This window comes from Xiphophorus maculatus, chromosome 10 (genome assembly GCF_002775205.1).
Source record: "Xiphophorus maculatus strain JP 163 A chromosome 10, X_maculatus-5.0-male, whole genome shotgun sequence".
NCBI lineage: Eukaryota > Metazoa > Chordata > Actinopteri > Cyprinodontiformes > Poeciliidae > Xiphophorus > Xiphophorus maculatus.
In genome coordinates, this window is record NC_036452.1 from 18,991,850 (window position 1) to 19,014,293 (window position 22,444).

Consider the following 22,444-nt stretch of genomic DNA (forward strand, 5'->3'; position numbering starts at 1 on the left):
AACAGCATAAGAAACATTAATAAAACTTTCCTATACACATGTAACATTTCTCAAAAATTAATTGATTAATTGGTCTCTCTAAAAATCTCTCTATAAATATGAAACTAAGAATCTGTGAAAATTCCTCTGACTCTGCTGCTGTCCAGAAACAACCAATCAGAACCAAAAGACTAACTTTTGGTTCTGATTGGTTTCTAATGTGTTGAATGTGTCTCAGCACATTCAACACATTAGACTACTAATGCACTGCAGCTATGCAATTGGCAGAAATACAACCTAACATTATATCATCATTATTTATAGAATGATTTAGAAAACAAAATGCTATACAGGTTTGTCAAAACTATTTTGACCCATATTAGAACTTTGCATTGATTTCCCTTCATTTTAGTAGCTGTGATTTTGCTTAACACAGACATTTTCCCTAATCTTAACATTAACTAAAACTTAATTCACATCTTACCTCTAAATGTTACCCCTGACTCAAAGCAATGAGTCCATCATGTTAGGACCAGGCTTTGGTCCTAATATGATGGAACTAATATGACACTGGACATATAATGGTGCGTTCACACCAAACATGATTTGACCGTCAGGCGCATCTGATTTACATTCAAAGTCTATGTGGAGGCACATCGAGGGCCGATGCGGCTCGTTTGGAGTGTCTAGCTGCCGTTTGGAACGTTTGACGCATCGAGCGAGTCCAATGTTCCTCATAGACTTTGAATGTAAACCAGATTCGCCTGACTCTCAAAAACGTGTTTGATGTGAATGCATCATTAGAATGTTTAGTTCCATTGGTATCAATGACATCAGCAGTGATGTCATAACTCTATGATATCACAAAGGAATCACTTTCTTGACTGTAGCTCACAGACAGCATTTTCTCAGACCTGTTCCACAGTTCTATCGCGACAGGTCACTCTTCAGAGCACGTTCAAAATTAATTGAAACAAGCGGCTCGGCCTTTACGCCGACCCACACCCAGGTGGCACTAACATAGATAACTATCCAAACCCAGGTTTTGCCAACACTGGGCATTATGAAAATTCAATGTTTTACACAAATTTAGGAAATCAAAACAGACACAGGCAAATAATATTGCTAACTCCAAAGTCAATGGACAAAACACAAGATCAATTTCAGAGTTAAAAAACACCAAAATAAACATTATTAAAACTTTCCTATATATAAAAACTGCAGCAGGTAGAATTTCTAAAACATTAATTGGTCTCTCTAAATTGTCCTAAGGTGTGAATGTGTGTGCGCAAGGATAAGTGTGTTAGATGATGGATGGATGAATATTTGTTAAAAGTATCTGACAGTAAAATATGAAACTGAGAACCTGTGAAAATTCCTCTGACTCTGCTGCTGTCCAGAAACAACCAATCAGAACCAAAAGACAAACATTTGCTTCTGATTGGTTTCTAATGTGTTGAATGTGTCTCAGCACATTCAACACTAGACCACTAGAGAAATGCAGCTATGCAATTAGCAGAAATACAACCTAACATTATGTCATCATTATTTATAGAATGATTTAGAAAACAAAATGTTATACAGATTTGTCAAAACTATTCCGACCCATATTAGAACTTTGCATTGATTTCCCTTCATTTTAGTAGCTGCGATTTTGTCTAACCAATACATTTTCCCTAACCTTAACATTAACTAAAACTTAATTTACATCTTACCTCTAAACCAGGGGTGCCCAAAGTGGGTCCTCAAGGGCCAGCATTCTGCACGTTTTAGTTTTCTCCCTGTCATTATTCTTCTTAGGCCTCCTATTGAGTCATCATTGAATCCAGTTGTGTTAAACCAGAGAGAGAACTAAAACATGCAGGATGCCGGCCCTCGAGAACCCACTTTGGGCACCACTGCTGTAAAAGTTACCCCTGACCCAAAGCAATGAGTCCATCATATTAGGACCAGGCTTTGACAGACCTCCAATCAACCAGGGGTCTCCATGCATAGCCTGGCTTGGCCTTTGCGCCAACCCATACCCATGTTGTGAACAGAGGAGTCCAAACAAAGCCAAACCTCCAATCAAACATGGAGGTCCAAGGAAAGACAGACATCCATGCAAGGAAAGACCAACCTCCACTTGCATGGAGAGCCTTCACATTACCATTGGCACAAAGGTCAATCTACGCCTGGCTCGACCTTTATGCCGATCCACGAAGTGACCCAGGTTGCACTAGCCTGGGTCACTATGCAAACCCAGGTTTTAGTAAAGCGTAGCAGGGTCTTATAAAGTAACATTTTTGAGTCATTGCCGCAGGAGTTGACTTTATTTGCATAAATCTTGTAGAAACTACAAGATTTATTGTAGTAATTTTTACGGTTTAACACCTAGTACAACATTTTTCAACTTGTCTAAAACGTCATTTGGATGAATTATAACTTTTGTTTGACAAAAGTCAAAGAAAAGAATTAAACAGCAGTCCTTCCGGTTGTACTGTGGTGGCGCAGGGGCAAAGCACAACCCACGTATTGAGACCTTAGTCCTTGTGGCCTCAATACATGGCCTGGCAACATTTGCAGTATCTCTTCCCCCTCTCTCATTACCTTCTTTCTTGTTGAACTACTTTCAAATAAAGGCCACTAGAGCCAACAAAACCTAAAAAAAAAAAAAGCAAGCAGTCCTTCATCACGCTCTATAGGGTTTACTGTCCGTAAAGAATGGAATGGAAAGAATTGGTGTTGAACTGTTTTCTTTGACTTTAGTGATTTTATGTCTTTATACAGGTTTAAACTTTACAGAATATTACATATTATCATCATTGATTACAGATAGCCCTTTTCTGAGGGGTTCATTTGCAAATCATCACACGTGTAACTGATTAAGGACCACAAAATTCTGATTTGTGTTGTTTAGTGCGTTATAAAAACTTTATTGGGTCATATATGGATGGAGTTGAGTTTACTTTGCTTATAGTCTGATCCTAAAAATAATTCAGATTCTGGCAGCTCCTAAAACTAAAGATAAACCTAACAAATCTTGGAAGCGTATAGTGAAATATTGGCACTCCTGGCTTCCATATGCACTTATTTCTGTTGGTTCATCCCAGCTGAGATAAAAAGAAATACTGACAAATGCAAAACCTAAATCCAATAACCTGTATCTTTTTAGTTTTTTACCACAAAGCCAGTTGTTGTAACGTCTCTTTTGCATGTTTCAAAACAATTGTCCTTTTGACTTTGTTCAATGCTTTTTCGGCCGTACGTCACGGCAGCTTTGTGTAAGCATCAGCCGTCACCCTCTGCTTTTAGGGGCCTTCTAGACTAAACCAAATTGGCCATAAAATAGGTAAAAGTAACAACAAAAAAAAATCTAGACTTGCTTAAGGCAGTTTCAAATGAACGCGGATCACAATAAATCCCAGAATGAGGTGAAGCTGTGAACGTGTGGAAATCTTATCATCCCGTTCCTCTTCATGCGTCTAATGGTTCTGTTTAAGTTCTTCGGGATTCTGTCGGCGTGTTTCATCACATCTTCACCGTTGCTGTGTGATTTTTTTCCAGATATATCTACTAAACTCTTCATTTGTACTTTGAAGTTTGCGAGGCATGACAACAGTGTTATCCTTTTATATCCCATAAAAGCGGGATGACATAAAGGCCACTGGGCTTTTCTGGATAGTTCTTCAAAAGCCGGGCTCTGTGTTTACAAGTCGGGAAAGGGCTGGACTCAGGGATGTGGAGCCTGCACTCTTTTAAATTGTTGTCTTGTCTGTCACTTGAGACCAGCTATTCCAGCACCGTTATATTTTCCATTGGAAAAAAAAAAAAGGAAAAAAACTCAAGGGGTCACCAGTGTGCCGGACTGTGTTCTGCTGAAACCAGATGGGGGATTTCCTATAAACAAGTGCACAGAGAGTATTTATACAGACTGTGCCACCTGACAGCATAACACTCATGACACTCTGTTTAGCGGCCAACGTTGCCATAAGTCACTTTAAAGATTGAAGTAAATATTTTCCTGATAGTCATGTCATTGTTTATTATAGAATGGCAAAACTTTGAGATCTTGCCAGATCCTTGTTTAAAAAAAAATCATCATTTCATAGAAACTTGAGAGAGGGAGTAGGGAATGCAAGAGGACGCACAATTATTCATACATTCTGTTACGTTGAACGTGCAAGCTGCAATAGATTTTAATGGGATTTTCTAAAACAACAGGAAGTAGTTTTCAACTATAAAAGGAAAATAAAAATGTAAAAGTTACTTAAAGTACATATTTGAAAAGTGTGATTTTTGTTCGGATTCGGGTGTCCGGATTCCACGAGATTTGGCTGAGCCACGTTTTGCTACAGTTACAACACGCAGAATCACAGCACAGATTCTCAGATTCTGACTTTTGGCCAGGACTTTGACTGGACCACCTGAATATAATTTGATGTAATGAGCTCCTTTTTGTCTCAGAGTATGCTTCATGCCATTTTGCTGGAAGCTGAAAAGCAGGATTTTGTTTTGCCGTTTAGTAATCCTTGAAAAAAAACCCCCATAAAACTAGAGATTGTGGTTCTTAATTAACTAAATGTACTAAAGTAGTCACCTGAATGTGCAGCTGCCTGATTTGCAAGCCATTTTAAACGAATCCAGAAACATCAAAGTGAGTAAAGACTTCATCTAAAAGTCAGAAGAAGAAAAAAATAATTTTTTTCTGACCATGACAGGCATATTGTCTTGTTGGGGGGAAAAAACAAACACCATGTCACCAGCTACGGCCTCACATTCCCTCTGCTAAGTATTATCACGCCGCTGGATTAAAGCAGCATGAGATGCGAAGATGCAGCGGCCAGTGTTGGATGCTGAAATAACTGGAGATTACCACCATAATGGTGTGAAGGTGGGTTCAGTCTTGGGGAAAAGCCCCTGAGATAAAAGCATTCCAGTAAAGAGCATCGGTCAGTTAAACCTCAAGTAGTAATACATGAGTAGACCTGTGTGATTTTTTTTTTTTTGCATTATGTAACATTACAGCCACAAAACCTTATGTATTTTTCAGAGTTTTATGCAATGGACCAAAAGAGTTACTCTTAAGTGATAAGTTTGTCACGTTTATTTGCATAGCACATTTCAGCAACAAGGCAGTTCAACCTGCTTTGTAACCAACATTACATTTTGTCTAATGCTACCATCAAAATCATCAAGCAAATCAAATATTTCTATCAATGTTCCAGTTATTAGGAATCAAAGGCAACTCTAAACTGGTGGGGTTTGAGTCAGTCACTCAGTGTTTTGGCAGTTTTGCAGTTTTCTGGAAGTTTGTCCAGATTTGTGCTGCATAGAAGCTGAATGCTGCTTCCCCTTGTGTGTGACGTTAATTAATACAGTGTTTTGCCTTGTCACTCTCCTCCTAAAGCCAGACTTGTGAAGTGTAAAAGCAACAGTAGACTTGTTGACAGACACCTGATTTGACAATCAATGCTCTCCTTGCCTGGGAATGTAGTTTATGTCGACAGACGTATCTTATAGGTGTCATGATCTTCTCATTTTCAGATAATAAACTGAATGGCTTTCTGTGAGATCTGCCCCGTCCAATTTAATAACCCCATCTGATTCGGGAAACGGGAGAAGTGACACTGTAGAACCTCACAGGGACCGGCTCACATTTGGATAGTTCTGCATCGCGAGGACAGATGTTAGGATTTCTTGGCTCGTTCTGTTGTGGGAAGAATTTCCAGATCTGACGCTACCGTCCACTGGAAATGGAAACTGATCTGGGAGTTCATTAACCTTTCCATTATTGTCAGTAATGTGAACTGTATATATAAGCGAGGACAAATGAGAGGCGGCATGAAATGGCCTTTTTGTGGGATTTGTACTAAGGTGATGCAAAGGTGGATTGTAGTTATCGACTCTGTCACATATGGATGGGGTTGGTTTTATTTAGGGATTACAAAGAAAATGGAAGCTGTATTAATATGCAAACCACACTTTTCACATTTTTATTTTCAAAAGTGAAAACGCTGACAATATTGTGGTAATTCATGTTGGACGTGAATACTTTTTGAAGGCGCGCTAACTGTTAAAAACAACCTGCTACGACGCGCTCATTCAGATGCGTAAAATCAAATGTTATTAAGCAGAAAACAAGAAGGAGTTATCATAATGAGCTCAGCTGGAGGCTTTACTTTACCAGACTGATTGCAACATAAATTCACAATCTTCCTTTGGAAATCCTGGACCCACCCCAAGTTAAATATTACAGGCCTTGTACCTCTGGCTTAGTGCCAACTCAGCTGGTGGCCGCTTTCGAACGATTAACAAAAAAAAAAAAAAAAAAAAAAACAGCTGAAAAGTGTGAGGGTAGAGGGAAAGACACAAAACGGAAAGAAAATCTACCAGATGTGACTGCTCGAGTGAATAATTTGTCAATGAAAGCGCAGGACAGAAGAGGAGATCAGCTAAAGGCTAAACGTGGGATTCTTCAAAACTACAAACAGACAGCTCTTCGTCATTCAGTGTGAAATATAGCCTTCACTAGTCGTGACATGAAACAAAAAGCTAGATTAAAGTATCCTGCTCATGAATTATGTAATGCCACTGTGAACACACAAGCCTTCTATAATAGGAAATACAGCCCGCCTCTGGGGCTTCGTAATTTAAAAGCACGTCTTGCATATTTCAACGAGTATGTAAATGTCAGAAGAGTACGATGAGATAACCTCGATGTTTATGGCTCCAGAAATGCTTTTAATCTCATTTTGTTCTATAATTACGTGGCGGCAGAGTCCGACTGACCTTTTCATAGTGCCTCACATCCGTGTGATGCTTGTGACGATCTCTGGGATGTCTGTAGACCAGTGGCAAGCAGACCAAATAATGGCCTTGTTTCTGTAGAAAAGTATCAAAAAAATTATATTAGCAGGGAGAATTAAAAAGCTGTATTTGAATTAGTGGTGGGACACGGCTAAAATGTTTAACCACAGGGTTCATTAATCGTATTTCAACAAAAAGCTATGTGCAAAGTGCCATTATGCTTATTCACATTTCAAGTGTTTCAGGAACCCCTGGTCATTCACTGAAAAAAAACTTCTTCTCCACTGTGGACGCTAGCATTACTGAACAAAGATATTTCTTGATTTTATTTTGTTATTTAGATTACTCAATCATCTGATTGAAACGAAGTGTAGCAGCACTTTCATCTTTCAAGTGTTTCAGGAACTCCTGATCATCCATGTAACTTATTTTGATAAATACCTTTTCACGACTGTAAACACTAGCATTAGCGATTGGGGATGTCTGTGCTGCTGCAACACCTTTTGAGTAGAGGTGCTATTTTAGGCTTGAATAGTTTCGATGATGTGCTAACTTTAAGTACAACTTGAACGCAACCCTCGTCTTTCCCAGCTCCCCAGTAAAACGTTTTTTTGAAGCAAAAGTTAACCCTCAGTGGGCCGAGAGAAGCGTTTTTGTCGTCCATCGCTGTTGTTTGCGGATGCTGCTTGTGTGTCAAATTTACAGGCGTACCAGAAACACAGTACAAAGGTTCCTGCTCAGGTCTTTTGTATGTAAAAAGATGAATAAATAAAAAATGTGATGACTTATGATGTTAATTCCAAGTTATTAATTAACTGAAACATCAGAAATCCAAAGAGGAGGCAACAAGGCTATAGATTAAAGAACCACCATGACCGACGTGCCAAAATTCATGCTCTTGACATTCCGCAAGTAAGATCTGGGAGCAATTATTTAAACTCTGCCGCGTAATAAAGATTAACATCCCCACCGTGAAGAAAATATAGGGCAGGCTGTGAACTCAAGCAGATAAGCGACTGCCTGTTCTCCCAGCCACCCCTTAATCTTTGAGTCATTAGAGACGCAGGCAGATAATGCAGAAAGCATTCAGGCCAATCGGAGAATCAACGGGAGGACAACTCTTTATAGGAATCTGCTATCAGCTCATCTTGATGGAGCTCCTAATGCCACGTGTCCACGTGTCCTGGCTCGCATTGTGTTGACTCTGAAACGCAGAGCACCATTCACAAGATAGCATCAGATTATAAACCTGACTCTTTTGAAGACAGGCTAGGTTACTTTTTCCTGTCTTTTTTTTCCCCTCCCTCCTCAGATGCACGCTTCTGCCTCTGAGTCACACAATGAAGAAACGTTTTTTTCCCCCCTCGGTCAGTCTAGTGTCACATAAAAAAGGAGATTCGTTGATAACTTGTTGTGCTCTGAGCTAATATGAAACACCAAGCTGAACTTGGGTGTCTTTGAGGCAATGTTTTCCTTCGCCTATCTCTTTGCCTATTTCAAGTCCCCTGTGGTATAAATTGTCGAAGCGGACCCTATCTGTCTCTGGGTGGGCTTTCAAAGGCGGCCCATCAGTTAAGGCTTCAGTAAAGAGGTTCCTCCTGATGCTGCGAGGAAGAGTCCCAGTCGTTTCTGGCCTTTTAACAGGCTGATTTACAGTAACTGTTGTCTGCATTCGGAGGTAAATGCATGGGTTTGTTATTTTTCGCCAGGGCCAGTGTTTATGTACAGTATGCTGTGGAACCGTTTTGTTCTTTCAGGCACACAGCATGTAATCTATGTGTCAAGATATCGTGTGAGTAGACGCAGTGCATTCAGGGACGTTTCCCCGAAAATGTGAGCCAAATCCCAGAGGATTAACCGGGACATGATCTTCTGAGAAGCTACATCTAATAAGTCTGGTTTAAATCTCATTAAAAATTTTATTTTATGCTATTTTATAGCTGATTGTAAATGTAAATGTCCCTCCATATGTGGATTGCCGTGTAAATAATGTTTGTGCTGTAGCTTCCTGTCCAACATGCAAAATAGGCCAAGAGATGAATGAAAAAGGGAAAGGGTAAAGGTTTCTTTTTACAATTAGCAACAGCTGTGTTTGTCATAAAAAGTTGTGCAAACTGAAATTACGAAAATAAATTTGCTTAATGGAAACACCCCAAGGTCGAAAAAAGATATATTTTTCAATCAAAATTTTTTTGCTCTAGGATTTTTTGTTGTTGTTGTTGTTTTTCCAAACGTACCGAGTCACATGTTCAACATTCGGATGTTACTACTTCCGAAAAGATGAAGATTACAGGAAGTAGTTCTTGGGGGGAGGGGGGGTTGGACGATGTGCAGAGCTCTCACAGCACGACGCCGTTTATAAAATGTTGTGTTACTTACTACAATTTCCCCCAAATTGGTTTTCTTTGATATAAAATCAACTTTTTTTACTTTTTTGAGCTTTAGAGAAAATTATAATGCCATTTCGTCATAAAAACATACCTAGAGTGCTGCTGTGACTCATTTGTGCGCGTTTGAGGAATCCTTGAATCTCATGTGGCGGCCATTTTGGAGCGTCTCCCCCACACAACCAAGTCAAGTACACCTCGCTAGCTAGCGGTAGCAGGAACTAGCAAACACCTGGTGGAACTGAACGCACCTCTACTGAGCAGGTAAACGGCAGCAATGGCCGACGGGAAGAAGCCTTGTTGTGATGACGTGCCTGAGAGGGCGTGTCGGAAAGGGTAGGAGATTCTTAAAGAGACAGAGGCTAATTTTAAGACGTCAGTTACGGCTATAATCCGAAGTCAGAAGACTTTTAAGTTATGTCTGATATATGCAACATTTTCATAACAAGTGAAGGTAAAATCTCATTGAGTGAGATTTTGTAGCGCTTAACTGCTATACAAAATCTCACCCAAACACTCACACACCAGAATCCTGACAGTATGGGGCAATTGTTGTGCCATAATTTGAGAGGACATATTTTTAGTCTGAAAGCTGGATTTCATGTCCTTTGTTCTTGTGCTTACATTTTCATTTTGAAAGCAGGACTTCAGCAGACTTAAAACTTGTAATGCTTGTATTCAAAATTTTTGCTCGCTTTCAAATATTCACTGTGCTTTCTTAAACCTTTCTCCTTGCGCTCGAAACTTGTCTCTGCTCAGATCAAATCTTTGCTTGCAAACCTCTCTGCTCGATTGCTAAATATTTTCTTGCATTCACTTTGTAGGGGAACAGGGTGGTGATGTGTTGATAATGTTGTGGATTTTTTTTGTTCAGGATTTTTAAAACTTTGCTCTTTTGATATTGTTTAAATAGATATTTCTTTCCCCATCACCTGAAGGGAGTAGCTCCACCTGGTTAAGAGATGCACACATATGGCTGAACGTGAGTTTAAACTAGGATCATAAACAACCAGCCACACGCCGGCCGTCTGAGCCGAGATGGGCCTCCGAAACGTGAAATGTGGAAGACATGTTGTGTTCTGTAAACATTGACTTGGCTTTATTCCAGCTTTTAGAGTAAAGGAAAGAGTTTTCACATTTACCCATTCATGTGCTTATGATGTTTTTGCGCTTATTTAAACTCCAATTGACAGTGGTTGTTTAACTGTAACCGTTACCCAAGGCCGCGGTTCAGAGTCGCTGCTACGTGGCCCCCCCGTCTGCCAAGCGTTCACTTTCACGGTATCTTTCTCTCTGCTGAAGGGAGGTGACCCAAGAAGAAATGTCATCCGCTGGGGAGTGAAGGGAGAGCCATGAACGCTGTGAAATGCTCGGAGGTCTGCAACGACGCTCCACGGGACAGACGGCATCCCGGTCTCCCACAGAGGGCCACACATGCTGGTAGAGAAGCTGGACGGCAGACAGACAGGCCAAGCCACAGACCCAGGAAACAGACAAGCGAAGGCAAAAATGGTGAGTTCAATTATATTTCATAATTTTCCAAAGTTGAAGCATTTGTGATGGATATTTTTTTTTATTTTTTTTTTTATTTTTTCTGAGGTATGCTAACATGAAGTTAGGTAGAGTAGAAGATAACTCCACTTTGGCTAACTTGCTTCTTCAAAGGGTGTTTTCGTACATGATAGTGCGGTAGACTCGGTTCGATTGAGGAGCAAAAGTGCAACATTTGTTGCATTTTCAGCCGTTGCGTTTCGCTTTCACACTGCTCTGTGTCAGACAAGCCAAACCCTTTGAGCAAGCTGTTCACCTCCTCTCCTGTGGAGGCGTTGCACTAAGAGCAGCTGAAGGAAACAACATTAAAACCTGTGAAGAAGACATGAGCGCAACTTCCTTCTTCACCAAATGGAAACAAAAATGGAGTGGACTGTAGTGGCTGTAGGATTTCTATTTTGTCTTCAACAATGGGCTTAACACGAGCCACTTACCGCGCTAATGCTACTTAGCCCCAACCAAAGACAAATGAGTTCAAACATATTGCTATTGCAAAATAAAATCTTATCTCAGAAAACAATGAGAGGAACCTAGGTGCTGTAAAATTACATCCAGTAGGAATACCACATGTCAAACAACTGACTATACCATATACCTTGGTACAATATGAGGCACACTCGATGGTAGCCTGAGTCTTGTGTCACTTAGTTAAAAACCTGAACTTAAACCCAAACCTGAGTTGTTTCTCACTCTTGACAAATACGTAATTACATTTTATGAGACATAGTTGAATAATCAGATAGTGTTCATATTGCACACTGAGTATACATAGGTGAACGGGTTTACAACAGTAGGATGCGTACCAAACTTAACATTGCCTAGTTAAGATGAAGCTGTTTGGTGTTGAGTTCATGTTTCTTGTAAAATCTAAATTCCTGAATGCCTTTCCTACCCAAAGCATAATGAGGTTGCCGATTTCTCAGCTTGATTCAACAACATCTGCTTGTTTACCTTTGGAAATGAATGAAAGAGCCGGAGCGCCGCAATTAGTGCAGAAAAGATTTAAGTCGCGCTCATTTTCCAAATCCCGCTTACGTACCTCGAACATTTTCTTTTTTTTTCCATTGAATCCCTCTGAAGATTAATCCACGCTGACACATCTCCTTTTCAGCATCACGGCCCAATTCAACCTGACTCAAATGCCACTCGCATGACAGCGCCGGAGGTGGAAACATTTGCGGAATCCTGTGTTTTGAATCGTTATTTTTAGCCCTGTGTATGCACACGGGCTCTCAAAATAGCTAAAACAACGGAGGGTTTCTTTACTGCAGCTGAAGCTCGACAAAGTTTTCCATGATGTCATGTGTGGCGAGGGAGTAAGGGTAACAGAAGACGGCGATGGACATAAAGTGTAATCTCCTCAATTTTATCCAGTCGTTTTATCCAGTGGTTTGGAGGTGAGAGGGCGTAAGAGAAACAAACAAGACAAGGGATGCGTTCAAGATTACAACATGACAGTCTCAAAACAACAGTAAATGATATAACTCTTACTGACATGGTGACCTCCTCATCATTAGTTGCAGAATGTAGCATTTTGAGCAAACCTATTGGTCATTATCCTGTTTAATGTCGTCATCTCATAGTGGTCCACCAAGTTTATAATGAAATCTCTATCTTTCAAGAGAAAAATCTAAAAACAGAAAAAGGAATTGTATTTTTTCCCTCTTCTAAAGTATAGCTGGCTTTATATTACGTTAAACATTACATTGGTGAATGGAAGCAGTTGGAAGTCTCACTTTTTTTCTTTTTTTTTTTTTTGCACATAATCACATGAGTTTTACTTGAGAATATTTACCTAAAAAATGGTATGATAGTTGTCAAAATATTTTTAAAAATAAAATACTAACAGTTAGTATTCTGTTTGACCCGGCACTCAAACTTGAAGCTAATCCGATTTTCAGGTATATTATACATATCATACATGCATAGTTAAAAACCAGATGTTTGCATACACTATATAACAAATACAATATTTTTTGTCTGGTATTAAGAAGTTCAAAATTTTTCCTGTTTTAGCTCACATATGATTATCACCAATATTTGTATTCGTTACATTTCAGAACAAACGGGATCGTTTATTTTTTTTCAAATTAAGAGTTGTATTCCCTGTAATTTCAAAGGTTTGAGGTTTCAAATAATATGAATCGTGAAGACCCAAATGCAACAAGGCAAGTAAACAATCAAAGTAGACGTGTTTGCTGTAGGTAGTAAGTCATACAGATATTATATGATGCTTTTTGTTGGGTTTGTGAGACACTTAAGCTTGGAGAGTTTAAATCATAATCTCGGCTTTCCCAAATTGTTTAGAGGCAAAGTATTCTTAGTGTACAGTATGTAAACTAAATTTAAAGAAAGTAATAAAACATGTCTAAAAAAGATCATCTTAGATTTTTCTGGCATTTTGCAAAATAAATTATTTTGGTAATCTTCACTGAGCTAAAATAGAAAACGTGGTCTGATTTAATGTCAGACCCTGAGAAAGAAATGGATTACCTTTCTGTAAATTGTATGTGAACATCTGTAGGAACTAGAACTTTACCTCTTTAGACATCAGTGGATGTTTTGCAGTGACAGGGATAATTAAAAGGTAAAAATCAAGCTAAAATAGTGCATTTTAAAATTTGGGTAACTTTATGCTCACAAACACTAGAGTCTGTCACCTCCATGGTTTGTCTGATTGAACGAGCTATCGTCGTTAAAGCATAAACTGTAGAGTGTCCTCATCCCTCACTCTTTGGGTTCTTCCTCCACGTAGAACCAGGCACATAGATTTTTTTTTAAGTTTAGAATCTTGGTGCACAAAGCGAAATACTTTTAGTAGATGAGGAGAACTAAAATGTTGCACATGGCTTCCTGCATGTGGTGCGAGGGCGTTCTGAAGGTTTGATTTGTCACTCCGCTGGACAGTTGTCAGTTGTTTCTTTATTTGGAAGATTTTTTTTCTATACAACATTTGTTAGTGCCATGATGAACGGCGACTTTCAAAAAGTGTTCCAGTGTGTATTTATTTCCACAACACAACCCTGTGTGTTTGCATCGGCGTTCGGCTTGAGACGCTTAAGACCACAATCCATCTAACGCTGGTTTACAGTCTGGGCAATGCAGAGGAATGGCAGGTTTGGCCTAAAGCCCAACGTCAGTACCCAGGATCCCCACCAAGGTGATGATGTTTCCTCCCGCTCGTTCTTCAGAAATCTCTGTGGTTACCGTGGTTTGATAATGAACTGCTTCGTATAAAAATGAAAAACACTTTTTTCTCTCTCTCTTTTGGATCAACTTCTTAATTTGCAAAAGCACATTCGAAGAAAGCGTCTCCGTCGAGAGAGACCACACGATGGCATCATTAACACAATTTTGCCATCAGAGGTGTTACTGCTGAATCGCTGCCCACTTAGCCTTTTTTGTGGAGTGGAGACGGGTTTCTAATAAATCTGCTACTTTCTAGTTTATGGTTTAACATTGATGTGCCGCGTAGGAGGGTTACGATTTTTCTCCAGCATCGAGTTAGTTTTGACTGCAATGATTAGTCAGTTCTGCCCTGTCCAATGTCTCGCAAAGAAATTCATGTCCATTGAAATTTTTCAAATTTTTACACACAATAATTACCAATTTTATTGTACTTCCATAACCTTTCTTATTCTGAGTCAAAACTCAGGAGAGGAGGAGTGTATAGAAACACTTTTTGCTACAATTACAGCTGTAAATCTTTGGATTATATCGTACAGTTTTGGCCATTTAGAGACTAAATTTCAGTGTGACTCGATAAAAATCCTTCCACTTGCTTATCTTTCCAAAGTCATGGGGAAGGCTGAAGCCTTTCTCCAGGCGTCATTGAGCGAGAGGTGTGGTCAACACTGGAAAGGCTGCCAGTCCATCACAGAGCTGGAGAAAAACCTTTTCACTAATATTAAGTTATGGAATTATGCCATTCTAACACATATTTATATTTATGTAAACCATTCCATCGTACCTGTGGCGATATACTTAAGAATCATCCAACAGCACAATGACCTCTTAGGACTTTAACAGGTTTTGTTGACCATGTTTTGTTCCATTCATCTTGCCATCATCTCCCTCTCCCAGCTTAGGAAATGCATCTCCATAACATGTTTGTCGCTACCCAATGTGTCGGTTGTGCCCAGTTTAGTAGTTTTACATGTGGCCCAAAAATCTGGAAGAAACAAAAAAGTATTACCATCTAACCAGAACTCCTGCCTGTATGTGCTTATTGTGTGGTTTGAGGAAAACTATCTTAGCTTAGCTTAACCTAGCCTAGCCTCGCCACACATTTGAAATGACATATGATGTGTGAATTAGTCATACTAGATAGGCTATTAAAACCTTTTTGTAAGCGTGACCACTTGCAAACGATACATCTTTAAAGACTTTTCTCTTGCCACTACTCCATAAACGCCAGCTTTTTTTCAGTGGACCTCAAACCGTTATCCTATTGACCGTTTCTCACACATGAGCTGTGAATCTCTGCAGCTCCTCCAGAGTTATCATGGGCCTCTTGGCTGCCTGCCTCTGATTAATAACCTCATTCCTTGTCCTGTCCTTTCAGTTGGACGGACATCTTGGTGAGATGTTCCAGGCTTTTGTTTTGAAGTATTGTACCTCAGCCTATCCCTGCTTCAAGCTTCTTCTCTACAACGCTCTCCCTGACTGGTCTGCTGTGTTCCTTTTTCTTTTTAAAGTTGTTTGTTCACTCCATTTCTAAAGGAAATTAACAACATTGTGTTGGAGTAAAGAGAGCTGAATGCAAATGCATGCTACTCGTTTTAAGATGATTTTGTAAAGAAAACATCAAGACTGTCTTTCTAAGTCTTAGTAAAACTCGCTTAAGTTTACGGTTGTAGGTTGATAAAACATGTAAAAGTCAAAGGGGTGTGGATTTAATAGACAGCACTTCCATCTATTTTTCCTGGGCTGCGTAGGGGATTGACCAGCTCGCACGTTTCAGTAAAAAAAAAAAGCTTCAAATGACTCTTAAGGCCGTAAATAAGCAGCCAGAAACCAGAGACGTCTTTTGCTAACCTTTCACTGACTTCCGCGTTGCAACCCACATTCACTTGACATAAAACTCAGCGGCGCTCTTTCGCTTAGCGAGACGAACGCGATGCCTGCCTGGCAGCCGACGGCTCTCCAACACGTAGCGTTAAAAGAGCCTGGACTCTTTCCTGCGCCAGCTTCACCCCGCGAGCTGGGTGGATTCCGCGCTGATTGGACGTGATCAGCCCCGTCGCTTGATCTTTTCATGTAGTTTAACATCAACCTCTGCAGTCTTGTTGTTTATGGAGCGCTGTGTCCTTAAACTGACTGATGTATCCCCATCAGAGATAATTAACTTTGCTCTCTTATTAGAGATTGTGTCGGTGTAATAGCTTTCATGGCTGTGGTTAAGATTCAGACTTTGAGAGCAGCATGAAAAAGAACCGAAATGAATGTAATGAACAGATATTACTCCAGATATGATAAGTGCTGCGTGTTCTTGTTTGCTTTGCTGTCTAAATGACCAAAAAAGCATTTTCAACAGAGCTGCCAGGAGTTCTGTCTGAACCACTATCTGCCTGAAGCATCAACGCCATAACAAAGAAAAATCGTACTATTCTATTAGTCTTAGGCAACAGGTGGAATATCTGCCGATGCTTTTTTTTTTTTCCACCCTAGTCCGCTGTTGTTTTTAGCTCCTAATTCATCCATGAAATTACTCAGATGTTCATTCATCACCCGAGCGAAGCCGAGAGCGGCGGACACACGGACCAGATTCAGTTGATAGATAGGACGTTTCTGAAGGCGATTATTACCTCAGCGCGCACGAGCGGTAAACAGATTTATTATTTATCCGAACCCCACCGCGTGAAGTGATGAAAAACGCAACAAAAAAAAAAAAGTGGGGTGGAGGAGAGGGGGGTAAGGCATGAAATAGTTGCTTGTATTTCAGAGGAGAACAACAAAAAAAATATGCGGGCTGTGTTTGGAGTGCCGACCCAAGATTGTAATTGGTTTCATATTTAGGCTTGCTACAGTAAAAACCTACTGACAGCTATACAGGCGTACTGCAAAGTCAGACAAATAAATGATTCTGTTGCCTTTGCTGCAAAAATGCTGCACAGCTGCTCCTGCCAACTGACTGGACATGTTTTTTTCTTTTTTTATTTTATTCTTTTATTTTAATTTTTACTTCTTTTTTTCTCCCAAAGCTTTGAAAAATCCGTCAGCACCGGCCAAGAGCTGCTCACCTAACTGGAATGTACAGTTAAAAATTGCTTCGCAGCTAATATAAATACAGAACAGGGCTCTTGCAGCAGGAGAGCAGGTTTTAGTCACCGCTTCTTCCAGGGAAGTAAAAACACGCTCGTGTTGTGTTGATACGTTCCTGGGTTTGCATATTCTGCTGCTGTCCTCCACTACTGACAAGTGATTAAAAAGATGAAGTCACCCGCATGAGTGCATCACGATCAGCGACGGCATGTGTACCCCAAACGTCAAAAATACTCACCTTAGACACCACTGGAACTGCTTTAAATTTAAATACTTGTTCCTCTGTTGGGAAATTCAAGTTTAAGGATGGAATGACTTGAGTGTCAGCATTAATCAAGTGTCTAATCAATATTTTATTATAAAAATGTATGGCAGACGTGTACGACAAGCTATTAGAGTAATACTAAGAAATAATACAAATACATAACAAATTATTACAAGAGTAGCCATAATATCATGAGAATAAAGTATGAGAAATAAGTCACACAAGAAGTTGTTCAAGAATAAAGTCATAATCTTACGAGAGGTCGTACGAGAATAACGTCGGAATGTTGCGACTTTATTTGACTTTATTCTCGCGCAGCTTCTCGTAATTTTATTTTCATTTTCTTAGTGTGGCCTTAATAATCTGTAATAAAACAGCAATAATTCTTTTGCCGAAAGTTGTAGACAATTTTCTTTTTGTGACAGTAGGTGTACAGAGGTAGTCTAGAACACCTACTGTCTTATTATAAGACCCACCTATGGTATATGGTATCCATAGGAAGGTATAAAACTACCTTCCTATGGATCTACCAACTTAACTTTTTTAAAACTAACTGGTTTATATCCTAACTTTCCTTTAAACTTTTGCAAAACATCACTGCAGACATCCATATGCTGTTTGTTCACTAATCTCTAACAAACTTGGATTTATCCTGAGATTAAATAACACAGATGGATTCTATGTACTAATTTGGTGACTTCTGAATGTAAGTGGTTGAATTGGGTTTTATTTTGGGGGATATGTCTAAAGGGGATTGCAATAGATGCAAACTTTACAAATTTTTATTTGCAAGAAAAAAAAAAAGACACTTTTTTTTTTAAACTACTTCACAACAATGTCTTGGTTTAAACCATAAAATCCCCCCAAAATACATTAAATTATTAGGCTATAAGGTGGACAAAAATGCTTGAATACTTTAAACAAACCATTAAAAGAAAGGATGGGAAAGAAAATAGCGGCTCTATCTCTCCTCAGAGACATCGGCGAATTGGGTCATCGCCGTGCGATTTAGCACTCTAAAGTTACACGGACGGCGGTCTAATCTGTGGTCGCCTGTAATTATTCATTCATCAGCTGTTAGTCAGAGTGATAAAGACCATGTCGGATTATCTTTCTCCAAAACTCCGGAAAAGATGAGGTCATTGCATCCACTTGGATATTTTTAGGGGGCCGGGGAGCTCTGACGGTGGCGTATTAAAACAAAACGCTTCGAAATTCAATTAAGGAACCACTCAGCCACGGTGACCCGACAATAACCCGGAGCTGGTCTAAAACAAAGGCTCTGCCGGCCAGCCACCGTGCCGCCTCACATGTGGTTTGGGGGAAGAGCGGCGCTTAGAACCACAGATTCTCAGGGGCTGCCGGGATTAATGAAGAGTTTCTTTTTCCAGGTGTTGTATTGTGGATACAAGAGCTTTTTGGGCAGCAGGCTATTTTTTTCTTCTTCTTCTTCTTCACAGTAGAAATGAAAACAGTAACACAGACCTGATCCAGCCCGTGGCTTAGATGCGAGCACATTCCAGGCCTAAAAGAAGAGTAGGAGAGACAGCTCGGGATCATTCTCGGATATCAATCACACGCCGCACGCTTCTGTCCGGGTTTCGGAGGGGTGGGTGGAGGAATGTGGAGCGGGAGAACGGGGAACGTCTCTGACGTTTTCACATCCCTTTCCAGCCTTGTAATACCGCTATCTAACACCCTGATGAAAATAAATATGAGTAAAAGGCCCACCTTAATCCGTTCTGTCGTTTTTTACATATCGTTCCGTCATTTTCGGCACTTCTTGAGACTGTTTGTCATGTTCTGTTGCTTTCGTTGGCCCAGTCCGAAGCTGCAACATGGGTTTTAGATTAGGAGTAAAACACAAAGCGTGTCGGCTTTGCTTTTGGACGACAACAAAAATGTGCCATTGCAAAACAAATTACTGCAAACCCCTAAACCTTTACAGCTGAGGTTTTGGCATCACGGTCAGCTTGGATAAAAATCGCTATTATTCACTTTTGGTTTGGTGTATTTGTACAACCACAAAGAGCACTTGTTCACTTTAAAAATAAGACGACTAATATCAAAATATTTACAATTCAGTTCAATCCAACTAGTAGCTTAGCAAAGAGCAAGCGAGAGAGGGTGATTGACAGCGCTAAGACCCTCCCCTTGCCTCTGACTGGTTGTTTCTCTAGTTGTTGCTGGGAGCACAGGGAGAAGGTAGAGGAGCTTGATTTTATTTTATTTTTTATTTTTTTCACAGCTCATCCATCTAAGGTTATACCGTCACCACATAATAATAATTTAAACAAAGAATTGCATGAGCAAGATCTTAAGGAGTAATCTGGTTAGGGTTTCAATTAAGTAAATAGATGAATAAATTAGAAGACAACAGTCAAAATCTTGATTATAAGTCTATAAAATATATTTTTTTTCTCTGCTTCAGCTCAGAGCCACAGCTCTGCTCATAACCCACGTGTCGTCTCAGTTTGTTGTTTTTGGGCACCAGTTAGACATTTAAGCTCCAGATTTCCAAACCTGGGTATCTCAACCCAAAGTAGTTATGGCTAAAGAGCAACTCTGGCCAGACAAATAGCTGTATATTTAATTTTGGGAATTAACTTTCTCTTCAGCTGTCTTGACGTTGCACTTAAACCAAAACTACCTTTAACAAGATTTGACAACAAACTCTATACCCCCCCCCCCCCACCCCATTTACAGATTTTTAAATAACTGCCTTAAAGTATGACTTTTCCGTATTGTGTGCCATCCCAATTGTCTTCATACAACCTCATGCTGTTCGACTTTTTACTACTGTCTTTGCTCTTCAGCACTCATATTCTTTATTGTTAGAACTATGAAAGAACATATTGGAACACAATGTGCCCAACATATAAACTACAGTTTTCACAAGCAAAGATCATATATTTAAAGTTGATATTGATAAAGTCCAGTGTGCTCTGTGGCCATTTTGAGCATCTCCATGAGTAAGTATCATTTGTCAGATTAAAAGTGCATTTTGAAAGTAACCTTTAAGCTTTTTTATTACGTCCAGATTTCTGTTGTTAAAAATAGCTTTCATTGCTCTGATATAATATTCTAACTGAAATGTCATGTTTTCATTAACTGTAAGCAGAAAAGTGTCATAATTATCAGAAATAAAGGCTTTCAAACAGCCATCTGTGCATAGTTAATCCATATAATGTTTTGCTTTGTGAAACGAGTGGATTTTTTATTAATATTCCAATTTATTGAAGCAGTGTGACGCTAATGTAATAAAATGGAAATTAAAATACCAGATTTTTTTACACAATGCAAAAGATGATATAGATCATTTATACCAGGATCAGTATCATCAGTCTGTTTGAGCATCCATTCATCCAATAAGTTGCATTTTAAGAGGCAAGGAGAATCACACTAGGGTTTATTTACCTCTACTTTGCATAAAATGTGCAGATATCAAACGAAAAGTCTGGTAATTCCACAGTGGAGAAGTTAGATATGCATCGATATGCCAACGTATATCTATGCATCGGCATAGATATTCCCGGATCTAAGCCGACGCAGTTTTGTGCATTTTGATTGTTTCTTGTCTGTAAAATCGCTATTACATCAGGACCCGGAGCTTTCCTCGCTTGATTTATTTTTTAAACCACTTCACTGCAAAAACACAAAATCTTACCAAGTATTTTTGCCTAATTTCTAGTGCAAATATTTTAGTACACTTAAAATAAGACTAAATTAACTTGCAAATAAATTTTCTGCCAAATATAGGAGCTTGTTTTACCTCAGTCATTCCAGAATATTGATAAAGTCCTTATTTCACTGGCAGATTTTTTCCACTTATAACACAGGAAAATGCTTGTTATAAGTGGGGGAAAAATCTGCCAGTGGAACTAGTAATTTTTGATCTATATTCAAGAAATATTTACTTAAAACAAGCTCCTGTATCTTGCTGACAAGCTAATTGTTAGCAATAATAAATACAAAACAAGGTAGTTTTGTCATATTTCAAGTGTATAAAGAGATTTTTATAGGAAACTGGTAAGATTTTGTGTTATTGCAGTGTTGTCTTTTTGCCAGCCTCTTTAAAGCCTTTCTTTTGGTTTTTATTGCCCTCTGCGAATGCACCAATAACCCAAATAATGAACACGTGAACAAAAAAAGAACGAGTGCAAGTCCTGCTTCTAATAACTGCGATCGCAGTTGTGTGTCAAGGTGCGCAACGCGGGCAAGACGAGGGTTGCATGCAAGGTGAAATCATTCTCAGCTCTGCTCCACCTCGCCCTCCCTTATAACCTCATGTTGTAAATAATAATAGTAAAGAGAAAAACTGAAGAATTCATTTTATGGTTTTACTAGTCAGCAACCCAGGTATGCATTTGTCAAAGTAGGAGGAAAGTTAGAACCATATGTTAATTTGAATCGGAGGCACCTGGTTGTGATTAGGGCCGGATGACAGAAACACACACCGAGCTGCATTCTTGGAGAACGCAGCGCAGTCTACAACAATGAGTCTATTCAAATAATAATATTAATAAAAACAAAGATATCTGACGTTTGAAACCGACTGATTGACAGACTTACTGAGAGCGCATAAAGCTGCGATCGCATCCTAGAATCTCCAGATAAAAAGCTCAAGTTCTATAAATTAGTCTGCAATTTGCTTTACTGCTTCCCTCTCAGTATGTGGGCTCGTTCGGACGCAGAGTTCTTTCTCGACTCTCAGGTGTTGTTCCGTTTCTTTTTTTTTTCTTTCAGATTTTTTTTTACCTCTTTCCGAGCCAAATCTCAAACAGGTGTTAGAAATAAAACTTGGAGAAAAGGTATTTTGTCGTCAGTTTTCTACCAAGACTTATTCTGCGAGTCTAAACAAAGCGGTGAAGAAGCACGACTGCAGCAATAAATTAAGGTTAAAGGACGACAAATGCACAAATTGTCCAGAAAAATGTTCTTGGCGGAGATGAATAGAAATGATGAATAATTTCTTAAGTGATCAAGCAAACTAACTTTATAAAAAAAGAAAAAAACAAAGGAGGCTCTCTTAGAAAGGCCTCTGCCATGGTAAATTACTCTGTAGTAATGCATTTGGCTTGTGCATGCCAGTTTTGGACGTGGACACCGCTGTAGTATTCCAAAACTCATCTTGAATTGTTCAAAAAATTTGACAAGAAAAGCACGTGAGCAGCATAGACTTTAAAGTTTAATCCGTGTGATTTAGGTC

At 39.4% G+C, this 22,444-nt stretch overlaps 1 protein-coding gene across 4 annotated transcripts in view; it reads left to right on the forward strand.

Moving 5' to 3' along the window:
* myocd (myocardin) overlaps window positions 1–22,444 on the forward strand; it is a 134,214-nt gene that overhangs the window by 64,998 nt on the left and 46,772 nt on the right. For all 4 annotated transcript variants that reach the window (XM_023340323.1, XM_023340324.1, XM_023340326.1 and 1 more), the window contains exon 4: window positions 10,458–10,667. In XM_023340323.1, coding sequence (XP_023196091.1) covers window positions 10,508–10,667 — 160 coding nt within the window. In that variant the 5' untranslated portion in view covers window positions 10,458–10,507. The remainder of the gene's footprint in view (window positions 1–10,457; window positions 10,668–22,444) is intronic.